This window comes from Petaurus breviceps, unplaced genomic scaffold, assembly GCF_028583685.1.
Source record: "Petaurus breviceps papuanus isolate PSGF00001 unplaced genomic scaffold, PetGlider_PUasm1.0 99, whole genome shotgun sequence".
NCBI lineage: Eukaryota > Metazoa > Chordata > Mammalia > Diprotodontia > Petauridae > Petaurus > Petaurus breviceps.
The window spans coordinates 10,340,508-10,366,546 of NW_027187465.1; the positions used below are offsets into that span (position 1 = coordinate 10,340,508).

At 45.0% G+C, this 26,039-nt stretch overlaps 1 protein-coding gene across 9 annotated transcripts in view; it reads left to right on the forward strand.

Moving 5' to 3' along the window:
- Window positions 1-13,362, forward strand: part of CMKLR1 (chemerin chemokine-like receptor 1) — a 66,231-nt gene extending 52,869 nt beyond the window's left edge. For 6 of the 9 annotated variants that reach the window (XM_069081821.1, XM_069081820.1, XM_069081824.1 and 3 more), the window contains 2 exons: window positions 4,629-4,749; window positions 8,614-13,362. In XM_069081821.1, coding sequence (XP_068937922.1) covers window positions 8,617-9,732 — 1,116 coding nt within the window. In that variant the 5' untranslated portion in view covers window positions 4,629-4,749; window positions 8,614-8,616 and the 3' untranslated portion in view covers window positions 9,733-13,362. The remainder of the gene's footprint in view (window positions 1-4,628; window positions 4,750-8,613) is intronic. The other 3 variants (XM_069081818.1, XM_069081826.1, XM_069081827.1) reach the window with 1 other exon arrangement.
- The last annotated feature ends 12,677 nt before the right edge of the window (window positions 13,363-26,039 follow it).

The following is a 26,039-nucleotide window of genomic DNA, read 5'->3' on the forward strand; positions in this document are numbered from 1 at the left end:
AGAAACCTTCTCTTCCTTTAAGAATGAGCTCAGGTGCTTCTTTTTTCCATGTTCCCTTCCCCCCATTCCCCCCCGCCCTGCCCTTGCCAATCTGTCCCCCAGGTAAAAGTTATTTTTCTCTCTTCAAAATTTCCTATTTTGTCCATATCTGTAGGTCAATCAATGAATCAATAAATAAACATCTTGTAGGAACCTATTAAGTAGTAGGGCAGCTAGATGCTCAGTAAATAGAGAACTGAGCCTGGAGTCAGGAAGATCTAAGTTCAAATCCAGTCTCAGACACTTATTATCCTGGGCAAGTCACTTTACTCCTATTTGCCTCAGTTCTTCATCTGTAAAATCAGAACCCACTGGAGAAGGTCATGGCAAACCACTCCAGTATCTTTGCCAAGAAGATTTGGACACGACTGAATGTCTGAACGTAAAACATTGCACACCAAGAGCTGTCCTAGGTGCTGGGGACAAAGAGACTAAAAGGAAAAAATCCCTGCCCTGGAGGAGTTTGCTTTCTGTGGGGGGAGACAGTATGCACAGTATACATTGTCTCTGGAGTCAAAGAACCTGGGTTCAAATTCAGCCTCTAGTACTTAATCTGTGTGACCTTGAGCAAGGACCTTCCTCTCCCTGGACCTCAGTTTCCTCCTTGGTAAAACGAAGATCTTGGACTAGGTGGTCTTTGAGGTCCTTTCCAGTTATAGATCTATAGTCCAAGACTTTTATTTTACCAAAGAGGAAACTGAGGTCCAGGAAGAGGAAGGTCTTTGCTCAAGGTCACACAGGTAGGATGCGATCCTATCAGGTTAATACAAGCTCAATATATACTGGGATGGATGTTCTCCTTTCCCCCCATCACAGTCCATGTCATGTCGTATTTCTGTTTGTACAGTCTGTCTTCCTGTCCCCCAACCCTGCCAGGCCCAATAGAATGTAAGCTAGCTGAGGAAGGATGCCATTTTTTTCATCTTGACATTCTCAGGGATGTAGAGGTCATAGGTAGAATGGAGTTGAGTTTCTATGGAGCAGTCCTTGGTGCAGAACTCCCCAAGATATTAGAGACCCAGACTCCCCAGGAAAGGCATGAATGTGCTTATTAGCCCAGGGAAGGACCACATGTTGCTCATTCCACCAAAAATAAATGTGACCCAAAATAACCCAGCTGCCTCTGAGTCCCATCCAACTCATTCATGGGGGAGGTGGGGGGAGCAGCCGCTGGTGAGACATTCCTCATTCTTCCCTTTCAGCAGCTTTCTTGAACTGCTCTTCCTGCTCTCAGCATGGGCTTCATCTGCTGGTTTCCTCTGCTAGCTAAACAATGGAGACAGACCTCTTCAGAACATTCTTTTCCTTAAAGATGGCACCCAGAGAAGGACATGGAGGATGATGGTGGGATTATAGCATCAAGGTTTTAGATCTGGGATGGATCTCAGAGTCCAAGCTCCTCATTTTACAGATGGGGAAACTGAGACCTAGGGAAGTCACTCACCCAAGGTCACACTGATAGTGAGTGTCAGAGGCCAGGTTTAAACCTCTGACTTCTTCTTTTGACCTTTATCTCTGCTTTTCATAACTTTGAGGCTGTGATTCTAAGCTGTAATTAGCAGTAATTATGCCTGGTGAAAATTCATTTGGGGGTGGGGGCAGAAGACATTTTCACTATAAGTGGAGTCATCTCGGAAGAGTGGGTGGCTTATCTGCAAGGAGTCTGGTCCTCATCCTCTTAGTGGTTGAGGGGAGAAGGGATGCCATGGCAGTGAGACCTTGAGTGTGAAGGTAATATGGTACAATGGAGTGGTCAGAGAGCCTCAGTAGAAATTCTACTTCTGATGCTTATGCCCTTATGATATCTATGAGGTGCCATAGTACAGAGAGCACTTGGCCTAGGGTCAGGAAGACCAGAGTTCAAGTCCAGTCTCAGACACTTGCTAGCTAGGTTATCTTGGGCAAGTCACTTTACCTTTCTTTTCCTCATCTGCATAACGGGGATGATTGTAACACCTACTCCACTGCATTCCCCTGGGGTTGGATTTGATGACTTAATATTTGTAAAGCCCCTAGCACAGTGCCTGAAATATAGTAGGTGCTTAATAAATACTTGTTTCCTTCCTTTCTACTGGGTGGCCTCTGAGACACCTTTCAGATCTAGGCTGATGTTCCTATGAGGCTTGGGTGCTTTTATCTTGTGTTCCTAGATGACCAGTGTTAGGCTAGAAGTCACTTCAGAAAGGAGATTTCTCCCCAGGGAAGAAGTGGCCCCTTCTGTGGATGTTTCCCCCCCTCCTCAGGGCAGCTTACATTCACTCCATGCTAGTTATACCTCTGATACAAGCAGGATGCTAGCTTATAAAGATGACCCAGACATCTTCAGAAAGACCCCAAGGAAAGAGCCTCATCCCACCTTTTCTAGTCCATTCCTTTGGCTGGATTTGGTCTTGCCTTATCTTGGGGCCTGCCTTGACTTTTGATTTTTACCATGATCCTACAATCCCAAGTCACTTTCTGCCCCTTGGGCCTCAGTTTCCCCACCTATAAAATGAGGGGGTCGGACTTGCTCACCTTGAAAGTCCTTTCCAGTTCAAAATCTATGAACTGGGAAGGTCTTTTGAGAACATGTAGTCCAAGTCTACCATTTGACAGATTAGGAAATTAATACCTAGGGAAAGGAAATGAGTTACCCAAGGAGACTCAGCTAACCAGTGTGGAGCCAAGGGAAGCATTCAAGTTCTTTTTCTCCAGCCCAGGATGCTGCCTCCAAGTGTTAGCATCGTCCAGACTAGAACCTCAATATACAGCTAACACAGCCTAGTGTGTATGGAGGGTTTGGGAGGTGCTCACACCCCTCTGTAAGTGCCTCTTGCTAAAATTCCCCTTCAGGTTTCTTAAACTAGACAAGGTTCTTAGCTCTCCTCAAGGGCACGGAAGGATTGGTCCTCATTAAGCAATTGCCTCTTCTCTGCCTGGTGAACAGGAATAAAGGCTCTGCACATGTTGCTCTGGCAACCCAGATTTGACTGGATGGACAGCCTTGGCAGCAGAGTTTACATTGGGTGACTCACACCTTTTCCTAGAATCCTGGAGTGCTATTCTCCAGAGCAAAACAAACTGGTCATGTCTGCTGTGCCCTGGTGCCAGGGAAAGACAAGAGCCAAAGGATCAGGTGCCTGGTTTCCAGCCCTACTTCTGCTCTGTGGCTTCACCTGCCCTCTCTGGTCCTCCTTTTCCTTATCTATTAAAAAAAAGGTATGGAGGATTGGACTCCATCCAAGGTCCCCTCTAGCCCTGCGAGCTGATGATTTCTTCTTTTAGATTGCTAAACCTTGGATTTTATCAATCCCCTTTGCCTACTTATGATCTAGCAGTGATTGTTATAGAGAAGGAGAATTTGCAGTGTGAGAGCTAACAACATGGTGTAGGGTCTTGGAATCCAGACCTCAAATCAAATCCCACTTCTAACACCCGCTAACTGACAACTCTGGTCAAGGCATTCAATTTCTAGGTGCCCCCGACAACTCCCTAGGACTTAACTGTCCACAAAAAGCTCCAATGCCTGAGAGATAGAGGAAGAAATTTATGGATGGGACAACTCCCTCGAGCAATGGAACTTGTAAATATTAGTTATATAGAGCAGGGGGTCTCAAAGAGTGGCCTGGGGGTCACTGGGACACCCTGAGATCCTTTTAGGGAACCCATAAGGTCAAAGCTATTGTCCTGATAATGCTAAGATGTTTTCATGACTAATAACAATAAATATTGATAGGTATAACCCACATAGTACTAGTAAGAGTTAAGATTTGAACCCAGGTTCTCTGACTCCACTGCCATCTCAACCATTCTAGTAGATTGATTTCCTTTTATATGTATTCTTGAAGGGAGGCGATGGTTCTTGGAAACAACATTTTCACCTAATGTTTTTTCCCTAATTCTCTTTTTTAAACCAAGTTTGTGATTTCACCAGTAGCAAGAAATCCTGGAATCCTGGTGTGGAGATTCTTTTCTCTGATAGAGATCAATGACTTACTTACATACTAGATTCTCTGAGATTTGCCTGGGGCACTGGGAGGTTAAATGACTAGCCCACGGACACACGGTCAGTATGTGTCTGAGGTAGAATTAGAACCCAGGCCTTCCTGCTTTCCAGGCCAGTTCTCTGTCTGCTTCAACATGCTCCCTCTATAAGTAGAGGTAGAAGTACTCAGTAAAGATTTGGGAAGTAAGATGATCCAGTGATTAGGAAGGAACAGCTCAAGGCATTTCTAGGCAGAAGTGCGCTGGTAAATATTTAACACTGACTCTCCGGAAAAAAGAAAAATGTGCACAGGACACACTTTTAAGTTTAATTATTTTCTCCATCACTTTCTTAAGTCAAGCCAATCAGCAAAACACTAACTCAAGCCTTGATTTTTACCACTTGCCAGTTTCTGATGTGTAAATGTTGGTGCTGATAATTTAACAATCAGCTCTTGGGAGCGGGTTAGAGCTGGCTCCAGGATACAGATGATGGTTGAGTCTCAAGATGTTTGTAATTATGTATCCATTGGCAGCCCCTTTTGATGTGTCATTTGGAGCCTTTCTCTCATGTTGAAAAAAGTCACTATCTCCTGAGTTAAACAACAACAAATTGGATTTTGCAGAACAATTGCCCTGGCTGACAGGAATCAGAGATGGGGATGGCCCTGGGACGAAGTGACAAGAGCTATTTCAGAGTCTCAGACTTGGGGCATTAAGACTTACCCAGCTACTCTGAACTCAAAGGTAATACTTGGCATCATTGTTGATAGTGAAAATAATGAACATTCTTGTTCTTTTGTCTCTCACTTGGAGTTTACTGATAAAGAACCCTGTCCCCTATTCTTGCCCTGAGATTTAGAGTTGGGAGGGACCTCTGAGGTCATCCATCCGACCCACTCAATTCATGAATAATGAAATAGTTGCATATGGTGGTCTAAAGTTTACAAAGTGATTTAATGGATTAGCTCATTTGATCCCTCCACAACCAGAACGTCTAAGATATGGGACTGTGGACTTTGCCCAACACACTCCAGGAGATTTGTTGACAGGAAAGGGTACCACACACATTATTATTCCCATTTTATAGGAATCTAAGACCTAGAGAGGGCAATTTGTAAAATGAAGGGACTGATTAGGTTAAAAGTTCTCAGAGTGTGGTCTGGGGATCTTTCAGAGGTCCTGCAAGGTTAAAACTATTTTCGTGATAATACCAAGATGTTTTTATTTCTGATTGGGGCAGCTAGATGGTGTGGTAGTTAAGAGTGCTGGGCCTGGAATCAGGAAGACCTGAGTTCAAATGTGTCCTCAAACACAAGCTTTGTGATCCTGGCCAAGTCACTTCACCCTGTTTGCCTCAGTTTCCTCATCTGTAAAATGAGATGGAGAAGGAAATGGCAAACCCCTCCAGTATCTCTGCCAAGAAAACCCCAAATGGGGACACGGAAAGTCAGACTTGACTGAAACCACTAAACAATAAAAATCTTGATTGATGTAACCCACATAAACAAAAAGTCTCTGGAGTCCTAAACTATTTTTAAAAAGTGTAAAGAGGCCATTAAGTTTGAGAACCATGAAATTAAGTGCTCTCTATGCTCCTTCTGGCTCTGACTGTGACTCTATGGTCCCCTTAGTTACATGACCTTGGGGGAGTCACTGGACCTTCTAAAGCCTTAGTTTCCCCATTTCTAAGATAAAAGAAGGGACTCCAGAAGTGGGGAACCACATGTGGCCTTCTAGGTCCTTGAGTGTGGCCTTTTGACTAAGTCTAAGTTTGACAGAACAAATCCTTTTATTGAGAGAATTTGTTCTGTGAAGTTTGGATTCAATCAAAGGGTTTCCCTTGAGGATCTAGAGGGCCACATGTGGCCTTGAGACCACAGGTTCCCCACCACTCATGGATTGATAGGCCTCTAAGGACCTTTCAAGCTCTAAGCCAGCAATTCTAAATCTTCAAAACACAACTGTGAGGCCAGAAGCCCTCACCTGGAGTTCTAGATTTGAATCTTGGCTCAACCACACTTTACATGTGTGACCTTGGGCAAGTCTGCTGGGACTCAGGTCCTTCAATTGTAGGTGTCTCTTAGCTCTAAATATATGACTGAACCCTGGAAGAAGGGATGCTGTCTAGGTCCCTACCAAAGTTTTATAGGTTTAAAGCTGAAAGGGACCTTTAGAAGTCCAAACATCTCATTTTTAAGACGTGAAAACTGAGTTCCACAGAGGGCATATGATTTTTCCCGAATCATGTTGTAATTAGCAGATTGGGGATTGAAATGTGAGCCCTCTGACATAAATCCAATACTTTTCCATTATCACATGAAGAAAGTATAAAACTTCTGAGAGTCAAGGGAAAGAAATGATAGTTGGGGGTCTAGAGTAGATTTTCCAAGTCTTCTACACCGTATTACCCAAAGGACAGGACCATGGGACAATAGTCCTGTGTCTCCACAATATAAGTAGCAATTTCTGTAGGAGTCTTTGCCGAGTGAAAGTCAGTCAATTAAGCAACCAATCTAAAAGCATTTATTAAGTATTTATTATGTGCCTGAAACACCATACTAAGAGATGCAAAGAAAAAAATAAAAATAATCCTTGTCTTCAAGGAGTTTACATTTTTAATGGAGGAGATGATGTTTACACCGATAGACATGTAGCATGTGCTCTGGAGCATGGGCCGCATTGCCAGAACCAGATTAAAATGTAATTGGAGAAATATAAAAAAAAATAAAAAAAATTCAATGGAACATAGTTAATGTCGACATGTGGTTTTCTAAGTCAATATGCAGCCTGCAGATATCCTTATATGCAGTTTAGAGACCCCATACTCCGGAGCTGCCATCCTAACCCCATTCTCAATGGTAGACTGGGTCCCCAGAGCACTACTCATCTATCTCCTCCCAAAATCTAAGGGTAGCCCTGAGGAGCTGGAGAAATGTCTTTTCTAGTGCTATAGCTCATAGGCCCCACCGGTGTGCTCCCCTCCATGATCAGCATTCTAAATCAGTTAGTTACACAGAATTAATTAGCTGTTAGACAGGGTTATTTATTAAGCTGGTATAAAAATAGTAGGAACAAAATAGCCCCCCCCATCTCCGAATTCTATGGCATACTCTCCCACAAGTACATAGAGAGTCTAGGAGAAAGTAGACACAAACTTAGAAAACTTAAGTGGCATAGGGATAATTCACAGCTTCTGATCCCTGAAAATATGTTTCTTCCCTTTGTGTGTGTGTGGGGAGGGGTGGGGGAGGTACTCATGAATTTCTTCTTAAGCATAGTATAGATTTTCTGATGGGATTGGTGTAGAGTCTTGAAACTTCCATTCTTCAGTGTGCTTAATTTGTCTTGGGTTCTCAATGAAGGCAATGGTCCCAGATGTTCTGGGGACACTGCTAAAATGTGCAAGATCAACCACTTTTTGTTGGTCTATGACATGTACATCAGCCTCTTTCTACTTATCACCATCAGCTTTGACCTCTACATCTCTGTCTTTGGGAAGCCCAAAGTCCTGCAGACCCTTTGAAGTTACTTTTTCCTCCTCTGGCCATGGAAGGGAGAAGGGTACTAAGACTGAGGCTGAGGCTAAGGCCAGGGCTGGATCTTTTCTCCTTCCCCACCCAATCTATTCCTTCTCAGGGGGTTGGCTGAAAGGCTTCCAGAAACTTGAACTCCCAGGTCCTGAACTTGCTTGTTACATTATAGTAGACCCAAAGCATGACCAAGTTTCCTCAGTCAACACCAATGTAGCAATATTCCCTTTTATCCGCTGTTGTTCAAGGACTTCTAAATTGACCCAGGATTTTGGGAACTTAGTCTAAAGCCTCTGATTGATTGATTGATCAAATAGGGATGACTAGGCTTTGATCACACTCTGTCTGATTTATTGTTCTTCTCCAAAGAAGGTGCTAGAACATAGCATCTAGTTATGTACTTTAAGTGGGAATGGGCTAATTGAGCAATTGACTCAAGTGACCTACACACTTAAACTCCCTCCTCCTTCAAATTTACTGGAATGTGTGGAAAGGGAGTACTATTGCTCAAAAATGCACACAGCCGTTCCCCTAAAGGAATTTATATTCTAATAGGGGAAGGCAGTACAACAAAAGGGGCTGAAAAGCCAGGAGAATGGGAGTGAGTGGGTACCTATTGCAGGGCATGTTTTTTTTTTCCTCCAAAGGGAGTTAGGAACAGGGGCCTAGAGGAGAACGAAGGCAGGCCAGCCTCTGCCTTTCCACAAAATGGAAAGGAGGAACATCAGGAGGAACTCATCGATGTGATGATGTGAAGTGGACTGGCCCTGTTTGGCAAAGACCATAGATCTGAATCTTGGGTGACTCTCTAGTGAGATTCTGCATTATCCTTTTTGAACTATTTTCCCAGGGACTCATTCCTGATAATTAACATTATTCCATATTTACAAATACTTGCTAGGTAGGGGAAAGGGAGACTCATTAAGAAGGTTAGAGGGAAAGGTGCCCACTCTGCTGAGACCTTGATGGAGTTCAGGCAGTGTGCAGATTAGAGTGGGCAAGGGAATATATAGTAGGTGCTTAAGGAGTATTTTCCAAATGAATAGATGAATGAATGAATGATGTCTTTTATTTGCAGAGAATGGCCACCGACGATTATTACAACTTCACTGATGGCTACTATGACTATGAAGGGGATGGGTTTGTCATAGCTCCCGAAGAGTCAACCCCCAATGATGATGGGGTTGCCAGGATCTTTCTGGTGGTGGTTTACAGCTTAGTTTGCTTTCTGGGACTCTTGGGGAATGGCCTGGTCATTGTGATCACTGCCTTTAAGATGAAAAAAACTGTAAACACCGTCTGGTTTCTCAACCTCGCTGTGGCAGACTTTTTATTCAACGTCTTCCTCCCAATCCACATCGTCAATACTGCCATGGATTACCACTGGGTTTTTGGGAAGGTCATGTGCAAGATCAGCCACTTTGTGGTGGTTTACAACATGTACACCAGCGTCTTCCTACTTACCACCATCAGCTTTGACCGCTGCGTCTCTGTCGTCTTCCCAGTGTGGTCCCAGAACCATCGAAGCATCCGGCTAGCTTCCATTGCATGTGCAGCCATCTGGACCTTGGCCTTCTTCTTGGGCTCCCCATCCTTGGTTTTTCGGGATACAACTATGCACCAGGGCAAAACTTTCTGCTTCAACAACTTTAGCCTGTTGGCCAATGTCTCCCACCCCTACCATTCCCATTTGGCCCAGGACTCAGTGGCATACATGAGGCATGTGATGGTGACCGTCACTCGATTCCTGTGTGGATTTATCCTCCCTGTGTTCATCATCACAGTGTGCTATCTCATCATTGTCTGCAAGCTAAAGCGTAACAGGTTGGCCAAATCCAAGAAGCCATTTAAAATCATTGTGACCATCATCATCACTTTTTTCCTCTGCTGGTGTCCTTACCATACCCTGTACCTGCTGGAGCTCCACCACACCTCTGTGCCAGCTTCTGTGTTCAGTCTGGGGCTACCCTTGGCTACAGCCCTTGCCATATCCAACAGCTGCATGAACCCCATTCTGTATGTCTTCATGGGCCAGGATTTCAAGAAGTTCAAGGTGACCATCTTCTCTAGGCTGGTTAATGCCTTGAGTGAGGACACTACTGCTCACTCTTCCTTCATGAGTCACAGGAGTATCACTAAAATGTCCTCTGTGAATGAAAGGTCCTCTATGAATGAGAGGGAGACAGGCATGCTCTGAGTGTCACCTCAGGACCCCCAGTGTTTACAGAGACAGGCACCTCCCTTTGGCTTTGGCTCAACCAGACAACTTCCCAACTTGCCTAGAGCCAGGGCAAGAATACATCTGGCTACCACATTTCTACCAAGGTTGGTGAATGACTGTTAGCTGGTGATTCATTAAATTTGATGAGAGAAGTGAAAGACATTTTGAGGTATGTTCCCAAGGAAATGGAATCAAGGGCATTGACTAGCCAACTTGCCACTTTGTCTCTCCTCTCTGTGGCCTATGAGTTAATACAGTGAATTAAAGAAACTTATACTGAACATGAAGGTAATGATCTTAGGAATATCAACATCCAAGGGGACTGGGAGATCATCTTTACCAGAAGGGGAAAGTGAGGCCCCATGAGGACATGTGCCTGGCCGAAGGTCGTTTGATGGTGAAACGAGGAATAGAACTCAGATCTGTCCAAGTCACTGTCCGTGAATACACTCTCTTTGGACCATGCGTTTTCTTTGAACATTGAATGGGGAATGAGACAAAGAAAGAATGAAAACACACTCAGAGAGGGAGTTCTACGAAGCTCTCCGTGGGGTTTGATTGGATTTTTTAGAGGCTTCCAGGGATGGGACCTTATCAGAGCCACGAGGAGGAGCATGTTATGGACTCTTCCCTCCTTGGCTCCTTGGGAGTGACTCAATGATTTCACCCCCAGGACTGGTCTATGCGTAGGCAGCTTCGCCTGTGTTAAAGGCACTACCCTCCCCCCCGCCATGCCAGCTTGATTCACTGCCTGAAATCTTCAAAGCAGAATGTAAGCTCCCTGAGAGCAAGAGTTGTTCCATTTTTGTTTTTGTCTCCCCAGCACTTGGCAAGGTACCTAGCACGTTTTAAGTGTTTAAGGAATGTTTGTCATATCATTCCATCAGAGCCGTAGAGTCGCAGTGGTTGATGGGGACTCAGAGAGTATTTGGGAGCACAAGATTTTAGAGCCAGTAGGGACCACCATTCATTCATTCATTCATTCAACAAACAGATCAATTGCAATTGATTCATTTTTTACAGAATAGGAAACTGAGGTCTATTGACTTGCCCAAGATCACACTAGTAGTGAGTAGTGGAGTCACATCTTTTGGCCCCAAACCCAAGACTTTCCCCACTATACCATATAATCTAGACCACCTAATCCAATCCATTCTTCAACAACTCTAGCAAATAAGCATCCTCCTTTGGGTTAAGGCTTTGCCTCTAGAAGACCCCTGTTGAGCCATGGATGTATTTTCTGGTTGGTATATCATAATAATCCAGGAGCACCCATTATCATGGCAGCATAGACAGATTTCTTAGACTAGTTTGAAATGGAGAGAACAGGGTTCAGAGTGATAGGATCTGGGCTGGTGTTGGGAACACTTGTACTGGTGGGGGGAGGGGAAAGGAATAGATGAGAACCTTAGGGCTTATCCCAAAAGTCAGGGTGGGGTCCCACAGTGGAGGGGGCACCTGGGTCAAGAGTAGTATCAGGGGATCTGGGTGATGAGAGTTGGGGGGCAAACACTGAGAGGGGGTTGAGGGTCTACAAGGATTGTGAGAGAGCATGAAAAACAACTTTGCCAACCTCCCCCTGACTTAGCTGTGGGGTGGCTCTGCTTTCTTTGGTCCAGAGCCTGGGTGTCTGGTCCAGCAGGGCCTTTTCCTAGGCTGAGGAGGTCACAGAACCATTGAGAGGTCATCTGGTCCAACCTATGCTTCATTGAGAATCCTCTCTGTACCATTAAGTACAAATGGCCAACCAGCCATTCCCTGAAGAACTACAGAAATGGGCAGTCCCCCAGCTCCTGAAGCAGCCCATTCCACTTTGGGATTCCTCTCCTACTTCACTCATTGACTCAACTCTCTGGACTTCTTTTCCCCTTCCTCCCCACTCCTCCCTCAACCCCACTTTCCAGTTTCCTGATGTGTGGTATCTTGTCTCATGATCACACGTCAGTGGCCTCCTCTGGATGCCTTCCAGCTTACCTGTGTTTCTTACAATGTGATGCACAGCACCCCTGGAACCTCCCCCACCTTCCCTGAGCAGATTAACCATTCACCTGCAGGGTCTGAGCGTGACAGCTCATACACAGCCCCCACATTGCCTCAAATAACCATTACTCACACCCCTGCTGACTCAGTGACTTACTCCCTGTCTGACATCTCCTTAAAATAACCCTCGTTCCTTTTTTCCCCCTTTTTTGGCTACTTAAAAATCTCAAGTTGGGACTCAGACTGGTTAGAGAGAGAAAAAGCTGGAAATTTTTGACAGGAAGAAAAACTATGGGGAATAACCCACTAAAAAGTGACAGTTGCTCCAGGGAAGGATTGTTCAACTGGGGATTGTAGATTCAGAGTGGAAAGGGACTTCAGAAACTATGTAGCCCAACCTCTTCATTTTACAGATGAGGAAACTGAGGCCCAGGGACATGACTTTCCTAAGGTTATACAGCTAGGAAGTATTAAAGGAAGGATATGAACCCAGATCCTCTTACTCCAGAGGTGACATAATGCTCCCTTGCCCTTGCCTTGGGCTCAAAAGATGGTGTCACTAATTTACCCCCATGTGGAGTCATATACTATGTACCGATAGCTACGTAAAGTCAAGACTAGACGGAAGCCTCCCCATCACTTTGGTTGTACCCCTTGTTTTGGACTCACAAGAGGACATGGACGAGAGGCTCACAGGATGGGTAGGTATATATGGGTCACTATCTTCATCATGGGAGGGGCTACACATACTACTGAGTATTGGAATGGTCATAGTTTGAAAGACTCAGATGACTGAAACTGGAAGAAAATAGAGAAACTCTAATCCAATCTCCTTTATTTTATGGATAAGGAAACAGAAACCTAGAGAGAAGTGACCTACCCAGGGTTATATGATTAGTAGAGCTGGGAATCCAACCAAGGTGTTCTGCCTCCTAATCACCGTCATAGAATGTCGGAACTGGAAAGGCCCTCCGGGATCATCGAGACCGCATTATGGCCAGCGAGAACAAGAAAATTGTCTACTTTTTAATAATAAATCATGATTGCTCATCAACCCCAAATTAATTTTGTATTGACTTTGCAATTAGTTTAAAAAACCATTAGACACAATGAAGAAAATCCATTTAGGTGACAGGTTCCTTTCTCTATGCTTGTGAGAAACTGACTTCCATACTCCTGTATACTGCTGTTCTTTTTACTCAAAGGCAGCAGTGTTGTGGATAAGTGTCCTGGACCAGGGCTCTGGAGAGACCTGGGTTCAAATCCCATCTCAGGCAACTGATTGATTGTCTATGAGACTCAAGGAAAATGGCTTATTCTCTGGGATCCTTGGTTTCCTTCTTGATCAAATGACAATGACAGAGTGTTTGGGAGGCTCTGGTGAGAGAGAAGGTTGTAGAATGAATTATAAACTTTAAAGAGTCCTAGAAAAGTGCTTGTCCCATCTCATTCCTTAAAGAGAACTCAACACCTTTGGAAGCTGGTGAATAAGATGGGAGGGTCCCTGACCTGGGAGGCAGCTAAACATGTGTGACATGTTTGGGCAATTTAATAACTCAATAAACATTTATAAATAATTTCAATAAACAATAACAAATAATCCAATAAACATTTATTGAACACCTACTGTGTGTCAAGTCCTATACTAAGTGCTGGGGATACAAAAAAGAGGCCAAAGACAGTCCCTGACCTCAAGGAGCTTACAATCAAAGTTACCTCACCACTCTGAGCCTGTTTCTTCTTCTGTACGATAATGGTTTTGGGCTAGATCATGGATTCAGGGCTGGAAGGGCCCTCATCGGCCATCTAGTCCAATTCCCTCATTTTAAAGTTGGGGAAACTGAGGCCCAGGGAGGTCAGAGGATTTAAACTTTAGAACTGGAAAGGATATCAGAGGCCGTTAGCCCAACTCCTCTAATTCCTAAATGATAAAGCTGGGGCCCATGGTGAAGTGATTTGGCCAGGATCACATAGGCAGTAAACATCAGAGTGAGATCTAAACTCAAGGCCTCTGACTTTGGAGTAAGGCTCCTTCTGCTGTATCACCTTGGATGGAAATCTGTCTGGTAAGTGTTTGGAGTCAGGTTTGGAATCCAGGACTGAATCTGACTCCAGATTTAAGATAGGGAGTTTCAGGAGGTTTGTGACCCTGCAGCCAAAGCCCTTAGAATTCTCCCCAAGATATATAATTCCCTAGAGGCTAGAAAGGCCAATCTGAGGACAGTCGAGGCCCTCTCTCTGTTTGCCTTCTCTAGGCCCCAGCCTTGTTTATTTTAGAACATGGCCCTCTGGGCAGGGTTTTCATTTTCCTAAACATCATCACAAATCTGTCTCACTAACAAGAACTCAGTGACTGGCATGGAAATGTTTCTACCAAGGCATTAAATGTTCCCAATGTTATATGGACATCGGTGACTCATAACTCATTTTGCAGAAGTATTTTTTCCCTTTCCTCTTAAAAAACATGGTTTTCATGTGGTTATGGGTTCATGAAAAGCCACACCTTCTGCCTGCCTTCAGGGGTAGGGACATTTAGCTAACGATTCCATTAATACATGGAGGTCTCATCATTCTCTCCAAGGTGGCTGACTGGGAGGCTGCAGGACTGGAGGATGATTTAACCAGAAGAGCCTGGAGCTATGGTAGGGTCTCTGAGCACAGCCAAAAGGGAGACAAATTATCCCCTGTTGAACAAATTCACGTTGTCTATCCCAGCTAAAGATCTGTTTTTTTTTTCAGTGTCTCTGAGGATATCAATTCCCCTTTAATAAAATGTGTTTTTCCAGGGTCAATGGGGCTGGGAATTTAGCCACTCTGCCACTCACAGTTTAGTATCTTGTCAGCAGTTACTTGAGAAGGAAAATCTGGATTGGCCCCAGATGCCTCTTGTGTGAGGGCCTGACTCCTCCAGAGGTGACTCATGCCTGCTCCCAATTCCTGGCTCCTTGAATAACACTAGTCACTGAGTGTAAGGGCAATGCCGTGTTAGAACAACTCTGCTTCCTTACTTCACCTCTCTCCTTGACTTCTTCCACTTAGGACAGAGAAAACCCTTTCAGTCTGATGTTAGAGCTTTGGAATTATAGAATCCAGAATGGTAGAATTGGGTCCCCCCCAGCTAAGTTACCCTAGGTTTAAAGTTCTTCATGGGGGAAAATGGATATCCACTGGGAAAAAGAAATAAAAAACCCCATAGCTTATGAGGCCCTACCAATGTGTTTACTTTGAGGAGTCAGTCTGAAGACAAGACTAATTGAAAGCAGAAATAAATTATGAAATGGCAGAGTGAGAAAAGTAACAATAATGTCTTTCTCATTAAACTTGGTATATATGCTAACCACAAACGCAGGCATCATCAGGGGAAAGAGTAACGTATCTAGGGGATATTTGTGGAGATATACACACATACAGTATAGGTACTGAGGGACATGCAAGTAAGGAACACACATGGCCAGTACACTCACATGGAGGGGTGTTATTTACAGGTAGGGAAAAGATGTGACCAAAGCACATGGGTAAAGAGGCAACTTGTGTCTCTGACATTGAAAGGCTGCTGATGAGGGGCAGCCAGGTGGCTCAGCGAGTAAGAGCACCAGCTCCAGTGTCGGGACGACCTGGGGATCAAATCTGGGCTCAGATACTTAGCACCACACCCAGAAATAGCTGGCCATGTAACCTTGAGCAAGTTACTTAACCCCAATTGCTTAAAAAAAAAAAAAGAAAAAGAAAGGCTGCTGATGACTTCTGAAGATAGCATTGTACTGCTATTGCTGGGTCTGATTTCCTGCACTAAAGTCAAGTCAATTAATTTTGATTAAGCACTTACTGTGTGACAGGCACTGGGTATACAAATGCAAACAATGGGCTTACATTCTAATGGGGGAAGACAGCATGTGAAAGGGGACAGGGAGAAGGACCCCATGTCAAAGGATATTTCGGTCTATTCCCTATTTAAACATTTTTCTCAACTCAAAGGTTCCTGATAGTGTCTCATGCAAATGAATGGGAGGGAGAAGGGCAAGGAACACAAACTTGTAGAAGCAGTTTCTTGGAGACCTTTTGTTTCACCTCAGTTGTGTTGGGTGTTGAGGAAACCTGGGGATTACCATGGGATCATAGAATTTACAGTTAGAAAGTGTCTGAGAGATCATCGAGTTTACAACTGAAGAAACAGAGAAATAAAATGACTTGCCCAATGACTTGTAATGATCTATACAAGTAGTAAAGAGCAAGGTGTGGGATTAGAATCCAGGTCTTATGGTGCCCCATCTGCAGTTGCTTCCAAGACCCTTCCTCCTAAGAATATTAATATCCAGGTGCATGGAGATCCTTCAACAGACAAATGACTTTATCCAGTAAAACCAATAAACAGGGGAGGAAGCATGATGTTGGGCTTTGGGTTAACAAAGCTCCATCTGCAAAGAACTTAAGAACTCAGAGGTCATCCAGTCCATTCCCCTGCCTCCAAGCAGTCTAGCACCCAAAGAGTTAAGCCCTACCTTTTAGCTCTTGAGCTCTGAGGATCTATCACGACTAATTCCAGCATCACTCAGCACCTAAAGAAGTCTTCCCTCACTTCTACCTTAACTATTTTCTGCTACAATATCAGCATCCCTATTTAGCCCCCACCTACTCCATAACAACCTTCATCTCAGTCACCAACCTGCAGCCTTGCCCAGACTTTCTCTGATATCTTTGTAAGCCTGGCAGTCAAACACACACACTCTGCTGCCTTTGCCTCTCTCCTTCCTTCCTGCCCCCACCCAGCACCACTCTGGTCTAGCATTTACATAGCATTTGGAAATTTTCGAAGTGTTTGCAAATATCTCGTTTGATCCTCACAACAACCTTAGGAGGTGGGTGCCACGATTGTCCTTGTTTTACAGATGAGTAAACTGGAGCAGGGGTGAAGTGACTTGTCCAGGGTCACACAGCTAGTAAGTGTCTGAACACAGGTCTTCTTAACTCCTAGTCCACTACACGGTCCACTGAGCCACTGAAATGCCTTTATGATCATAGAATCAGAAACTAGCAAATGACCTTCAAGACCATTTATTCCACTCACTCATTTTGAGAGTTTGAGTGACTTATCCAGGGTCACTCAGAACCTAAGGAAGTCTTCCTTCATTTCTCATTCAGCAGGCACTGAATGTAAATCCAGGAGCTCTGAATCTATGACTGATATCAGACAGGTAGGAAATGGATAAATAGGCTTAAGGGGTGCTACCTATCTCTGAAGCAGTCAGACTCCCGGGCTACAAAGGAATGGAGCTGACAGCTTTGGTCTCATTCAGAACTCTTAGCCAACCCACTGAGTTCGATGACCATAGTTGGCTCACCAAGCTTTTAGACTACTGACTAAGAGCCATCATAAGGTGGGTTATTCAGTCAACCATCATTTGTTAATCACCTACTATGTGCCAGGATTGAATTAAGCAGGAAGATACAAAGAGAAGGCGAAAGCTGTTCTTACTTTTAAAGAGCTCAGTCTTGTGGAGGAGACAACACGCAGACAATTATGTACAAACAAGATAAAGATAGGATCAATTGGAGGTAGTCTCAGAAGCACGCTGCTAAAATTAAGGACTGGGAAAGGTTTATTGAAAAAGATGTTAGCTGAGACTTGAGGGAAGTGAGGGAATCCAGGAAGCAGAGATGAGCAGGGAGAACATTCCAGGCATGGGGTCAGTGTGTTGGACAAGGAGTCAGGAAGACCTGAGTTCACATCCAGCCTCAGACACTTGTTAGCTAGCTGTGTGACCCTGGGCAAGTCACGTCACCTCTGTCCTCCTCAGTTTACTCATCTGTAAAGCAAGGATAATGGGGAAACAGCCAGAGAAAATACTTGGGAGTCGGAGATGGAGTGTCTTCATCAAGGAACAGAAAGGAGTATGTAGAGAGGTCAGAGGAGAACCGAGAGAGAGCTGGGTCATGAAAAGCTGGAGAGAAGAGTCTATCAAGAACAGGGCGATGAGCAGTGTCCAAGGCTGCACAGATATCAAGAGGAGTGAGGGCTGAGAAAGGGCCATGACATGCGGTCATTACAAGATCATTGGTAACTTTGGAGAGAGATTTGCCGTTGAATGATGAGGTTGGAAGCTAGATTGCAAAGGGTTAATATAACAGTGAGAGGAAAAGAAGTGGAGATACTCAGTGTAGACAGCCTCCTCAGGAACTTAGCAACAAAAGGAAGATGAGATGTTGGAGAGACAGTGGGGATGAGTAGATCAAGTAAAGGGATTTTTCCCTTTCCTTCCTTCCTTCCTTCCTTCCTTCCTTCCTTCCTTCCTTCCTTCCTTCCTTCCTTCCTCCCTCCTTGCTTCCTTCCTTCCTCCCTCTCTGTAAATGCCAAACAGAGCAGTGTACATTTGATCCTGGAGGTACCAGGGAACCGTGGAGCTTATTAGGAGTAAGGAGATGTCATGATCAGATTAGTCTGATAGCTGAGTGAAGGACAGACTGGAATGGGGAGAGACCTGAAGCAGACAGAGCCACCAGCAGCTGTTGCAATCAGGCCAGGTATGAGGTAATGAGGGTCTGCACTGGGGTGGGGGTAGTGTCAGGGGAGAGGAGGGGGCAAATTCAAGAGGTGTTGTGGAGGTAGAAAACACAAAACACAAAATTTGTTAAGAGTGGACATGTGCGGTGGGTGCCAACAAGGAACCAAGGCTGATCCCAAGGTTGTATGACTGGATGACCAGGAGGATGTTGTACCCTGAACAGTAATGGGGAAATTGGGGACAGGAGGATTTAGGGGGCGTTGGGGCAAGACACTGAGCACTCTTCTGGACATGGTGACTTTAAGGTGCCTTTAGGATTTCCTGCTTGGGATATACTCTAAGCTCTTATTGTTGGGGGAAGCCTGTTACGGCTCGGTAAATAGATCTGGGAATCCTCTGCACAGAGAGCATAATTCAGTCCATGGGAACTGATGAGATCACTAAGAGAGATGGTCTAGAAGGAGAAGAGAAGAGGGTCCAGGGCAGAGCCCTGGGGGAGACCCACAGTTAGTGGGCATAACCTGGATGGAAAACTGGCAAAGGAGACTGAGGAGGAGGAGTCAGACATGGAGGAGGAAGCCAGGAGAGGAGTTTCCCATGACAGACAATCAATCAATTTATTAAATGCCTACCATCTGCCAAGCCCTGTGCTGGTCCCTGGGGATACAGATACAAAGAATTTCATGATTTCTACTCTCAAGGATCCCCCAAAGCACTGCCTTAATCCTAGCCCCTCTCCACTTCTCAGGGAAGTTCAGACTCCCACTCCTAGGTCCCCTGGCTCTGATAGCAGAATTTTGACCTCCCTCCACAGTTCCCCAGGTAACTTTTCCTGCCTCTCCAAGCACCATCTCATATTTGGAAAGCTGATGTGATTGTTTTGCCCAGCAGGTAGAAACAACCAAGCCTGACACCTAGTTAGCCGGAATAATCTGTTAAGATAGGAATCTACCAGATGGTATGTTTTCTCTCTTGGCACTGTGGCCTCACCTGGCATCGGGAGGCAGGAAAAGAGTGTGCGTAGGCAGCCATATGGGAGAGAGAGAGAGTGATCCAGTTTGGCCGGGTTATAGAGTGGGTGGAGGTCACAGCATTGTTGACCTAGCTAGAAGAGACCTCAGAAACCATGGAGTCTAACTCCCTCATTTTACAGAAGAGGAAGCTGCAGCAAAGGAGACTAAGGGACTTTTCACATAGGCAACAAATATCCAAGGTAGGATTCAAAGCCAGGTCTTCTATCTTCAGTCCCAAGTTCAAAGTCGTTCCATCCAATCTTGGTAGATAAGAACAGATCCCAGTGGCTGAGTGAACTTTTCCAAACCAGAAAGAATGAAACTTTCATGAACCTCATCCTTCCTCTTCCACCCATTCTAGGAAAAAGGAAACCAGATGTGTCCCCACACATCTGTCTGCCTAACATCTGGGGTATTTTTTTGAAGAGGGTCACTCCTAGGGTGTGGCCTTGGCCAAGGACCCAGGTGATGTCTTAATAAGACAAGTTCCTTCCCACTGTATCCGGATAGTGGTGGTGATTCAGGCCATAACCCCATAGCAACGGAAGAGCGTGATGACCTTCCTGCCTTCTTCCCTTCCTGTATCCCTCACTGGTTATCTCCACATGTACCACCATTCCTGTGGCCCAACCATAAATCCCAGGAAGGGTCAGGGAGGGGCTCTACTTTCTTGTTTCAAGTTCATGAACAGCAAACTGATCAGATAATTGCTATTTTTAGCAGGAATGCCTGGAAGCAGCTTCTCTCTGGGACAGGGCTTGGAGAACAGCTGGCCTCTGGGCTATTTATCTGCTGGGCTGGAAGCTGCCAAGTCTTGTCAGGCAGCAGCCCTGAAAAGACCCAAATCAAACAAAATCAGAAATTGTCCCAAACTGCCTTCCAGCACCAGGTTTGAGCTCATTCCACCCAGCCTTGGTCGATAAGAGTAAATCCAAAACCCAGCCCAATGGCTAAGTGAACTCTTCCCAACCAGAGAGAATGGACCTTTTCGTGACCCTCATCCTTTCCCTTCTACCCATTCTAGGAAAAAAAGGAACAAGATGTGTCTCCACACATCTGTCTGCTTAACATTTTTATTTTTATATTTTTTTGAATAGGCTCATGCCTAGGGTGTGGCCTTGGCCAAAGACCAAGGTGATGTCTCAATAAGGTAAGTTCCAATAGGTGGAAGACTCCAAACTTCTACATGGCTCCCAACACCCAGATGTCCAGCACCACAGAGGCGAGGCATTTGGATCTTTGAGAACTTTCCCTTCCAGTAATTTTCCCCTTCCTCATTTTCCATCCAGATGTTTGGCATTCTATTAACCAAAACATCTAAGTGTCTGGCTCTCGCTGCACTTTCCTTACAGATGTTTGGTAATACAAACATGATGGGGGTGGGGCTGGGAGGTGGTTGGGAGGGGGCTTGTCTCAGAGTTAGGGTTTAGGCCAAAATTGCTGGATAGAAGTAGGTTCCAGTGTCCTTGGGTTGGAGCCAGTCTTGGAGAATTTAAAGAATTATAGTCAATAACTCAAATTCCTGTGGAGTTTTAAGGTTTACCAAAACAACCCCTCAAGGGGGAGAGTACAACATCATAATCCTCACTTTACAGATGAGGGAACAGAGGAGTCACAAAGAGTCAGCTTCTTGAGGACAGGCTTTCTTTCTTTCTTTCTTTGATCTTTGTACCCTCAGCCTCTAGGATAGTGTGTGATGACTGCTTCCTGAATTTGGGGGAATGAATGAATAAGCCTTATGACTGCCACTTGGGTGTCTCCCTCTGATGTATTAACCAAGAGGTATTAGGTGAAGGAGAAGATGATGGTGCTGAAAAAAATATCCTGAAGTTTATATGGGAAGCAACATATAGTCATACCTACCATTAACCAGCAGCTATGTGGTGCAGTGGATTAGATTAGGGATACATCCGGGGGTGTGCTAGTAAATGTTTAACAATCTGCTTTTTGAAAAGAAAAAGTACTTGTGATACACTTTTAAGTGACATACTTGGAGTTTAATCTAAATCATTATTATATATATTATATGTAATATATAACTATGTATAATATATTAATTATATATGAGTTATTAATATTTTCCTCCATCACTTTAAGTCTAGAAAACCAACAAAAAATCAATCGAGTCCTGATTTGTAGCATTTCCTGATGTCTGAGGTGTAGTTGCTCACATGGAAAATTTAACAATCAGCTCTCATGAGCTGGGTCCTTTGCAGATCCCAAATACTGGGAAGAGGGAAAGGTAGACCATTTATAGCATTTGAAGCCATCAGGTCCCTCCCACCTTTTACCTTCTGTGCTCTAAGGACCCTTGCAATTAGTTCCCAGACAATGACAATAATGTGTTTGGTCCTAGTCAGTCATTCAAAACTCAGCCTTTGCCCCAGCCCTGGGTGAGTCCCAGGTTCCCAGCTCTGACTCTAAATTGTTAGTGCCTTCCCCTCTCTGGTGTGGCTGGATGACCTCTTGGAGCCCTCTGGGCACCCACATTCTCCCGATCTCAGAACTCTTGGGAGGAAACCAACCAGGAGACCTCTCTCTCCAGCTGGATTACGCCATTCCCACAAATCCCTGGGCTTCCTTGTTCTTGTGTTGCCCTATGACATTCAACTCTCAGAAGCTGTGCTTAATTGAATTTAACTTAATAGTTTTATTGATGTTTCTTGGTGCTGTGGACCCAGAGGCCGCTGGGTAATTTGCACATTTTTAACAAACAGAATAAATAAGTGATAAGTGTAAACACGCCTGTTTGAATCCAATTAAGAAAAATCTTTGCATCTGTGTCTCAGAGTGAAAGGGCAGGAGTGGTGGGGGTGCCACAGACACAGAGCATGATCAAGTATCTTCTAAAGCAAGGTTTTATGATTCTGGCATCTTCTGGCTCCTTATTCACGCCCAGGTTCAAGTTGAGGTGGTGACAATCAGTCAGTCAGTCAATCAACGGGCATTTATGAAGTATCTACTATATACTGGGTACTGGGGGATAAAAAGTCAGAAGATGAAATCATCTCTGTCCTCAAGGAGGGCATCTATGAACACAAGAGGCAGCGGTTCTTAGCCCCTGATTGGTTGTGAAGCCCCCTGACCATCTGCTGAAATGTGCATGCCTGTTCTCAGGAGGTTTTTAAATGCAAGAAACAAACTACATGGGAGCGAAATGGCAAACTATTAGATCCCTTTGAAATGATCTCTAATTAATCCTGTATATATCTCATTTGCAAATAGTTGTTAGTATGTTATCTTTCTAGTGGAACCATCCATTACAGCACATGGAGAGGTTCTGAATGCCGTGGATAAGTTTACTTACCTTGGCAGTGTACTTTCCAGGGATGTACACATTGACAATGAGGTTGATGCACACTTTGTCAGAGCTAGCTCCAAAGGAAGTCGTCGGAAAGAAGAGGTATCAGACTGACTACCAGACTGAAGGTCTACAGAGCTTTGGTGCTGACCTCATTGTTGTATGCCTGTGAAACCTGGACAGTCTGCCAGCACCAGGCCAGCAAATTGAATCACTTCCATCTGAATTGTCTTAGGAAGATTCTGAAGATCACCTGGCAGGATAAGGGACCAGACACTGAGGTCCTTACTTGAACTAAACTGCCAAGCATTCCAACTCTGCCTCAGAGAGCTCAACTCCAATGAACTGGCCACGTTGTTCAAATGCAAAATGTAGGCTTGCCCAAAAGACTATTTTATGGAGAACTCACACAGGGCAAGCGTTCACGTGGTGGTCAAAAGAAGCGATACAAGGACACTCTCAAGAACTCTGGAATTGATTTGTGACATGGGAGACACTGACACAGAACCCATTAGCATGGCGTGCCCACATCAGACAAGGTTCTGTGCTCTAGGAGCAAAACAGAATTGAAACAGCTCAAAGGAAATGCAGGATACGCAGATTTGAAGAATCCACTCCAGAAGTTCACATGGACTGTTTGTGCCCAATCTGGGGTAGAAATTTGGTTTTAGCATAGTGATGAATGAAGGACAACAATCCAGAATGAATCCTTCCAGGATGAAGGACAACAATCAACCAACCAACCAATCAAGTAGTAGTAGTGCTGCTGGTGGTGGTATTATTATTATTAGTAGTAGTAGTAGTAGTAATAGTAGCAGTAGTAACATTTATATAGTTATCCCTTTCAAATAGAAGGGGTTAGGGGCAAGGCACCCCCTGCTCTGGAAAATCCGTGTAAACTTCTTTGGCCCTCCCTTCATGCCAGGGAAGAAGTCTGAATTATTTTGGTATCAAAAGATAAAATATGTTGATATTGTACAATGTCATACATAAATTTTATGCATTTCTAAGTTTCTAAACTTTTTATGTATCATCTGTTGGCTTTAGTGCATCATTGGCAGCCTCTGCAAAACTCCCCCCAAATTCCGTTTAATTTCTTATGCCAACCTGCGAATTATCGAAATCCATGCTGAGGAAAGTGGCGATGCAGAAGGGAGAAGTGCAGCACTTCAAGGTTTACAGGATGTTTTCCATGTTACCTATCCTCACAAAGTCCCTGGGAGGTAGTTGCTGTTATTATCCCCATTTTACAGATGAGAAACTGAGACAGAGAGGAAGTGACTTACTTGCCTGTGCTTACCAAGCTAGTAAGTGTCAATCAGTCCTTCAATAGACAATGTTAATTGTGAGTATGTGTCAGGCCTGTGCTAAATGCTGGGTAAACAAACAGGAAAAAGGACAGTCCCTGCCCTCAAGGACCTTGCAATCTAATGGGGGAAAAGGGAGCACAAAAGGAAGCTGAAAAGACGGGAGGAGCAGGGAGGTTCCCAGTTCCAGGGCATGATGGAGTTCAGTACAAGGGGCACAAGATACGGAAAGTGAAGAGCTGGCGGGCCTGGGAGCCCCCTTCAGAAGGAGACTTTGAGAGGAAATACCTCTCCCTCCAGCCCTTCAAACAGAAGGTACTGAGAGTATTGAGAAGGCATGAGTGCCAAAGGTGGCGCCTTCTTGAAGTGGCCTCAGGACAGAGAATGTCAGAATTAAGAGAAGCTTTGGAACATAGAATATCAGCGTTAGGAGGAATCTTACTATGATGTTATATATAATGTCAGAACAGGGAATATCAGAGTTGGGAGGGGCCTTAGAACCTAGAATGTCAAGGCTGGGAGGGGTCTTAGAACAAGGGATGTCAGGACTGGGAGGGGCCTTAGAACAGGGGATGTCAGAGCTGGGAGGAGTCATAGAACCTAGAATATCAAGGCTGGGAGGGGTCTTAGAACAGGGGATGTCAGGGCTGGGAGAAATCTCAGAACAAAGAATCTTAGAGCTAGACAAGACTTTAAAACACTTGGAGGTGGGAGAGGGTCCCTTAGAAGCAGAGGCCGCATCTGTCAAAATATGAAACACGAGTAAGGGAGATATACAGGTATTCTAAGATTGTAGATTTAGAGCTGGAGGGGATTCAGCTTAGACCTGAGGTCAGTCAGTCAGTCAATAAGCATTTACCTAGCACCTACTGTGTGCCAGGCTGTATCTAAGCACCTACTATGTGTTAAGTGCTGGGTATACAAAGAAAGGCAAGGACAATCCCTGCTCCCAAGGAACTCACAGGGCAGGCGTCTCAGCCCCCTCCCCATTCCATAGTAGGTATTTAATAGATGCTGGTTGATTGATTGATCTACAAATGTACATGTTATTTTTCCCTATGGGATGCAAAGTCCCTGGGAGCAGGGACATCTCACTTTTGTATTTCTTGGAGTTGTCAGTGTAATAGATGCCAATTTGACAAGAAAGTGACCTGTCAATCAATAAATGCTTGTTGATTGTTTGGTTGACAAATGCAGTCTCGTCTCCCCACAGGACCTAAGCTCTTTGAGGGCTGCGCCATCTCCTGCTCTCCTCTGTAACCTGAGGGCTCTGCTGGGGTCAGCGATAGCATCTGGGGCAGACGGGCTGCTTTGAGGGGCACTAGGAAGGCTCTATGAGAGAGGCAGCAGGGTACTGAATTTGGAGTCAAGGGACCTGGGTTCAAATCCTACATGTTTTAGGGCAATCGGTCATTCAATCAACAAGTAGATATTAACTGCCTGCTATGTTCCATGCTAAGCACTGGCATCCAGGAATAGAAGGAATGAGAAGTGTGCACAGGGCGAGGCCTTGAAGCTGAGAGAAGCAGCTGAGATAGCAAAGTTAGGGGAGAGATAATATGCACCCTGTAAATGGACTCAGTGGGGCTGTTAAAGGAACCCAGGCTTCCTAGGGACAGGAAGGGGAAGGGGGAGAAAGAAAGGAATAGGGATGACAGTCTATGTCAGGCCCCTTAGCTCCTGAATGGGATCATGGGAGAGATTTGTCACCAAGGAGCCAGCTGCAGCTAGAGATAAAGTCCCCTATCTGATGCCTGCACCTTGTGCTAATGTAAGGGGCTCCCCACTGGGAGCTCAGCAAATCAAGAGCCACAGATAGGCCCAGAAATCACCACCACCCATGACTGCCAAGCCTCATCTGCCAAAAGCTGAGCAGATACCACAGACCTAAGCCTGGAACATCCCCCATAGCAGAGAGGCTGGTGTGAAGGTTCTCCACTGTATCCTAGAGCCTGTGCTAGAAGGGGCTTAGAGGTCAGTTAGTCCAATTCCCTTTTCCCTCCCCTCCCCTCCCCTCCCCTTTTCCTCTCCCTCCCCTTTCCTCCTCTCCCTTCCATTCCCTTCTCTTCTCCTCTTCCCTCCCCTCTTCTTCCCTCCCCTCTCTCCTCCCCTCCCTTTCCCTCCCTTTCCCTCCCCTCTCTCCTCTCCTCTTCCCTCCCCTCTTCTCCCCTCCCCTCTTCTC